Here is a 6,479-nt window from a genome sequence, read left to right as displayed (position 1 = left end):
CTTTCTACTGCCATGTTGATCCCTTCGTTGTTGCAGTGAAAGTCTCTCTCTCTCTCCCTCCCTCTCTCTCTCTCCCTCTCTCTCCCCCCTCTCTCTCTCTCTCTCTCTCACTCTCTCTCTCTCTTTCTCTCCCCCCCTCTCTCTCTCTCTCCCCTCTCTCCCTCCTCTCTCTCTTTCTCCCCCCCCCCCCCCCCCCTCTCTCTCTCTCTCTCTCTCTCTCTCTCTCTCTCTCTCTCTCTCTCTCTCTCTTCAGGTGGGTCCTTCAGGTGAGTGAGAGTAAACAGCTCGGGGCAGGGGCAGAGAGGAAAAGTACTGCTCCTCTCTGCCTTCTGCTGAGGGGTGGGCGTGTCCTGAGTTAACCATTAACCCCTCCCCCCAGACGCCCTGCCACCGGACGACTGGTCAGACCTGGACAGAAGCACGGACACACCACAGCTCTCTCTGTCTGCTCACCTGAAGCACCTCCTCACCTTCTTCTCCTCACCTCCTCACCTCCTCACCTCCTCACCTGCTCCTCCTCCTCCTCCTCATCATGCTGGGAGCATTGCTGCTGCTGCTACTGGGAACCACAGCCTGCCTCGCTCTGGACCTCTGCAAGAGCGGTGAGAAACCAGTACTCACCTGTTCTGGAGCGGCTCTGAGAAGATACTGTAGCTGAGTAGGTTTAGTTCAGTGGAACTGGTTTAGTTTAGTTAAGCTGTACATTCTTAGTTCAGTACTGGTTTAGTTTTGTTGAACTGATTTAGTTTAGTCAAATTGCCTTTGTGGTGTTTAGTTGTATAATGCCAGTTTATTAGTACTATTCTAACTGTATAGTTAAGTTAGCAGTAATATCTCAGTTCTGTGCTAATAGTTTAGTAGCACTAGTTTATAACTAGTGCTACTAGTCTCACACTAGTCTCAATCCCTGAGCTCAGACTACAGATTGTGGTTTTGCTCATGAGCATGTCTCAGCTCTTTAACCAGGGCCTGGGGTTGCAATGGTTTCATCCTCTTATCCAGAGGGTCAGTCTGTGGAGGTTCCTGGTCTATCTAGGTCCAGACTAGAGTCTGAGTAGACCGGTTCTCTACACCCTGACAAAGTGGCTCCAGTCCCACTGGTTCCAGGGGCTCCTGTCCCTCTGGCTCCAGTCCCAGAGAGGGGATGGGGTCACGTTGGAGTCTATTGTCTGCTGGTTATTGATCTACCAGATCTGTTAAAACCTAATCGGATTCCACCTCAAACCGTAACCCATCTGCTTACCTGAGCGTGCAGAGACCACCTACAACAGAACTGGCGGCATGTGGCTCAGGAGGTAGAGCGGGTCGGCTGGTAACCAGGAGGCCCGTAGTTCGATCCCGGCTCCTCCTAGCGGATGTCGAGGTGTCCCTGAGCGAGACGCCTCACCCTGACTGCTCCTGATGAACTGGCTGTCGCCCTGCGTGGCTGACTCCGCCGTCGGTGTGTGAATGTGTGAATGAATGGGTGAATGTGAGGCAGTATTGTAAAGTGCTTTGAGTGCCACTGAACATGTTAGTGGATGACCAGAGCTTAATCTCGGCCTCTGCTTTCCAGCAACATCTGAAGGCTTCAAGGTCCGACTCAGCATCAAAACCGCCCTGGGACAGCAAGCTGTACGTACACACAACCACACGCACGCAAACACACACAATCGACACGCACACACATGCGCACACATGCACACACACACACACACACACATACACACACGCACGCACGCACACAAGAACACACGTGCATGCCTGTGTGTGTTAGCATGTTACAGTATGTTAGTGTATCTCTATTGTTGTTACACTATGATAGTGTATATCTGTCGTAACAGTATGTTAGTGTATATCTGTTGTTACAGTATGTTAGTGTATATCTGTTGTTATAGTTTAATAGTGTATATCTGTATATTAATATATTTAGTATCTAATTATTTTTTACAGTATGACTGGAATGAGAGCGAGATGTTTCTGTTCCGGGCCACTCTGGCCTTCGCCATGAGACAGCACTCCAACAACGACCTGTACAAGTAAGGACCCATCCCTGACCTTTTGACCTCAGGACATCATATAACCCTCCCCTAGTGACCACCAGTACAAGTTAGGACCTGACCTCAGGACATCATTCAACCTTGCCCTAGCATTGACATGCTCTGTGCGTCCGTGTGTGTATGTGTGTGTGTGTCAGTGTGTCTAGCATCCTGGTGTGTAACGAGACCCAGCGGGTGTCTTTCCTCTTCGTCGTCCTGAACCCCGAGAACTCGGCTGAGCTGATTCAGAAGCCGGAGGTGGAGGCGGCTGTGAGGTAGGGAGACGCTCCCTTCACCACACACACCTCTGGGGCCTAGTACTCTTGGGCAGCATGTGGCTCAGGAGGTAGAGCGGGTTGACTGGTAACCAGAATGTGTGCATGAATGGGTGAATGTGAGGCAGTATTGTAAAGCCACTGGTTAGAAAAGCGCTGTATAAATGCAGTCTCTATATTTATTGACTCAGAACTTGCTGGGTGGGGGTTCTCGATGTGGTTCCACACTCAGTCCCCAGGCCCAGCTAAAGGTGTCTGCCAGGATCTGAGGATCCAGAAGGTTCCATGCAGGGTTTCCCAACCTGCAGGTCGAGAGCCCACTCAGGCTCCCCTGATATGCGGATAGATCGGTGACCCGCTCAGAGAAGAACTGCTCAGAGGAGAACCGCTCAGTAATGCTGTGATTCTCTGCAGGGCGTCCAGACATCGCATCAACAGCGCCTTCCTGCTGAGCGACAGCACGCTGGAGTTCCTGGAGATCCCTCCCACCCTGGCCACGCCCTACAGCCCGGCCACGCCCCCCTGGCTCATCGCGTTCGGCGTGGTGATCGGAGCGGTGTGCGCCGGGATCATCGTGATGCTGGTGTCCTCGCTGGTGGGGCGGAGACGGTGAGACCACCTAAGACCTGAGACCATCTAAACCACCATACCACTGCTGGTCTCACACAAAGAGTTGTGATTGTCCCCGTGTTTCCTGAGAGGTCGCTGTAGGCCCTGTGGCTCGCTAGCCAACACAAGAGCTACTTTATGTTCTGTACTTTGTTGACTTTCTCCTCTGATTGTGGAGCCGGTGTCGACCGGTCTTCAAGGTCCTGCAGATGGAGGACAGATAAGGGTGGGGGCGCACCACCTTGTCCCGGGCGGTACGGGTGAAAACACTCAGCCTTTAGAGACTAGGGACTGCGGCCCCCCTGTCACTTGGTATGGCCCACTCTTATCCTGGTCCCCATGAGGATGGCTTTATCACAATCAGAATCAGAGTTACTTTTATTCCATCTTATTGTACACAAGAGTCAAATTATTAGGCTTGGTCCCTTCAAGCCACATAGCAGCAACAATACAGGATTAAGTAAATATAGAGAAGTAAAAACATGTTAAAATAAGTAAAAATAGGTAAAAATAAGTAGCAGCATCATTAGATCCCATTCCCTGTATACAACAAAGGTAGCTAGGATAAGATGCTACACATGCTAAGAACTATTTTAAAGTGCCAGAACGTCGACAGACACTAAGTGTGTAAGAGGGGTGTGGGGGGTGGGGTGGTGGGGGAGGGGGTGGTAGTGCAGACGGTCCTGGCGGCCCCCAGGACCCGGGTCCACAGCGGCCCGGTCTGTCTTTAGAACCCAGCCCCCCCCCCCCCCCCCCCCCCCCCCCCCCCCCACCCTACCTGCTCCTCAGGTGGGCGTCCTACACCCTGGTGGGGCGTTCCGCTGAGCCCATGAGTGAAAAGGCGACGTGTTGTTCTGTATTTCAGTCCGAAAAAGGGGAAGGAGGAGGAAGACGATGATGAAGAGGAGGGCGGGGGGGTCACCCAGAACGGCATTGCGTGCAACACGCTGGACGGTGTCTGTAACACGGCCTTCTCCGACAACGACCGCCTCACCCAGATGTAGTCCGTGGGTGTGGGTGGGTGGATGGGTGTCTGTGTGTGTGTGTGTGTGTGTGTGTGTGTGTGTTTTGTACTATCACTTTTCCTGATCACTCTATTGATCTGCACCAAGCTCTCACACTTTAATCATTTCAGTTGAAGGACTATTGACCTTCTGCCCCTGAAGTCTGAGGGTCAGCAGAACACTGCTGGTGTGTGTCAATCACAGACAGGCCCGAGACCTGTCAATCACAGCCATCCTGAGTCCTGTCAATCACAGACAATCCTGACACCTGTCAATCACAGCCATCCTGAATCCTGTCAATCACAGTTCCACTAGTATTGTAATGATGACGTGAAATAAAGTGTAATAAACTATATTCATGTAGTCTGTAAACCAGGGTGGGGTCACCCAGTCTAAATCAGCAACCTTTAAACCTTTCACTGCCCCCATAAACAACCCAATGCTACTGCACCCCTCAATGTGTGCCTACAGAGAGGCGAAGAGCAGCAATATTAGAGCACAGAAAATATGAAAATCACTTTCTGAAAAGGATATTCAATATTAAATACACAATATTTGTTTGACTTTGATTGTTGCATTGTAAAGAAATTAAATAATAAACAGCATTCCTCTTTTATTGTTTATCTTCCCCATTTATCTTTGTATAATATATATATTTTAATAATTCCATGTCTAGCCTGGGAAGGCCGTTCGTACCTCCGCCACCACTGGTTTAAACAATGTGTTTCTAGAATACCTTTATGAAATGATTGGGGTTTGCCCTAATCGTCAGATATTGACGATTTGCCACGTACCCTCTTCGTCGTTTAACGACGTCTAGGGTACCCCCTCTTCGTCGTTGAACGACGAAGAGGGTCATCTGATAGTTTTGACCGCAAATACCTCTTTGTCGGATTTTGACGCAAGGGGTTGTTGACGGGGAGGGGGGGGTTGGACACACACACACACACACACGCACACGCACACGCACACACACACACACACACACACAGTATCACGCCAAAGCATGAAATAGATACGTTGGTCCACCTCGCAAAGCGTGTACGTGTCACGCTTTGCCTGATCAAAGAGTGAAGAGTACACGCTTTCTTCCGCCCATCTAAATTAATGGAGGAATAGCACCAACAGGAGGCGAGACGTTCTCCCAGCATTTGGTGAAATGTTTACGTAGTCTTTATTATCTGAAGAGGAATTGCAATATTTTAAGGCAGATTCACCATTAAACGTGTTTCTAATAACATTTCTAGCGAAAAATATATTTTCAACTTGCATAATCTTCAGTCAGTGAATGTGTCTGATCTTTAGTTTGATAATTGATATATTTTTTTCGGTCTCGCTAAGGATGTTTCAATGACGTCAGGTTGCCTCAGCTTGAAGAGCACACCTGTTTGCCTGCTTAATGGAGGACTACCAACAGGGGGCGATAATTAATGTCAATGTCAACAACGCAACAAGCAGCGTTGAAGGATTAGAATCTTCGATCTTCCGATCCAACACAGTCTCACTCCGAGAACGTCAAATCCCGACTAGTGGCAAGGGCACTTTAGCGTCAGTCAATGACGGGAAAGGTACCCTTTGGCGCCTCCTGCAGACGGAGAAGGGATTCAATTCACTACAATGTAATGCCATCCCCGTCGATGTTTGACGTTCAGACCGGGTGCTCCAGCAGCCCATTCACTCCTGTATTAACCCGATTACGGCTCTAGTAGACGTTGTGAGCGTCTTTCCTATTGGATAGTTATTAGGATTTATTAATGTGAAAATGGCGGACATACTTTATAATAACATGGTTGCTATGACCGTTGCTATGGACTCTGAAACCAGCAACCCGACTACGGCTCTAGTCGACGTTGTGAGCGTCTTTCCTATTGGATAGTTATTAGGAAGACATTAACATGGTTGCTATGGACTGGCTGAACCCAGCAGCTCGCATGCCGTTTAAATCATGGTTATAAAACCATTGTCTTTGCTTGTTATGTTATTTTATGTAACCGTGTAGGCCTAATGATGTTCTCTTATTTAACAAAAAAAAAAAACGTTAATACATTTTTCGAGCAGGTATGGCGTCTTCTTTCTTGGGATTTAATAGATTTAATAGAGTGTTAATATACCATTTTCGTTGCTTCGAGGAGGTCTGGTGGTCTCCGTATATAATAAATAAATAAATAAATACATATATATATATAATATAATATACAACGGTTGGGAACCAATCAGATCGCTTGATTTAGGCCCCCCGTTTTATAAACCACTTTATAAAACGGGGGGCCTAAATCAAGCGATCTGATTGGTTGTATATCCCAACCGTTGTATATTGAGCGTATACACACAGCTATGACGCCCGTTCAGTTTACAGAGTTCAGTATCACTCCGCGCCTAACTCTAACTGTTGTTTATGTATATATAAAAGCGATAGCGTAGTTCACTGAAGCCTAAAAAACATGTTGATTGCTGGAGAGGGTGGAAATGTTGTAAAGCAATAGGCACACGGTCGGCAATTTAGCCTACTATCGAGTTCGAGTGAACTCATTAGAAGGCTAAATTGCCGGCGAACCAAGCTACCGTGTTTAGCC

General features: G+C 48.4%; 1 protein-coding gene across 2 annotated transcripts; it reads left to right on the top strand.

Moving 5' to 3' along the window:
* The first annotated feature begins 410 nt into the window (after positions 1–410).
* LOC311370650 (collectrin-like) lies at positions 411–4,490 on the top strand. Of its 2 annotated transcripts, none has more exons than XM_084488992.1 (6): positions 411–602; positions 1,556–1,614; positions 1,933–2,018; positions 2,177–2,293; positions 2,708–2,902; positions 3,768–4,490. In XM_084488992.1, exons 1-6 carry the CDS (start codon positions 533–535, stop codon positions 3,904–3,906), a joined length of 666 nt encoding a protein of 221 aa, XP_084345118.1. In that variant the 5' UTR covers positions 411–532; the 3' UTR covers positions 3,907–4,490. The 2 variants fall into 2 exon arrangements, with proteins under 2 accessions (XP_084345118.1, XP_084345119.1); XM_084488993.1 differs by lacking the exon at positions 411–602 and adding an exon at positions 1,220–1,441.
* Positions 4,491–6,479: the final 1,989 nt, after the last annotated feature.

This window comes from Micromesistius poutassou (genome assembly GCF_964030765.1).
Source record: "Micromesistius poutassou genome assembly, contig: SCAFFOLD_1221, whole genome shotgun sequence".
In the NCBI taxonomy this organism is placed as follows: domain Eukaryota; kingdom Metazoa; phylum Chordata; class Actinopteri; order Gadiformes; family Gadidae; genus Micromesistius; species Micromesistius poutassou.
The sequence above is the reverse complement of the archived record's forward strand: the minus strand, read 5'-3'. Positions and strand labels throughout refer to the sequence as shown.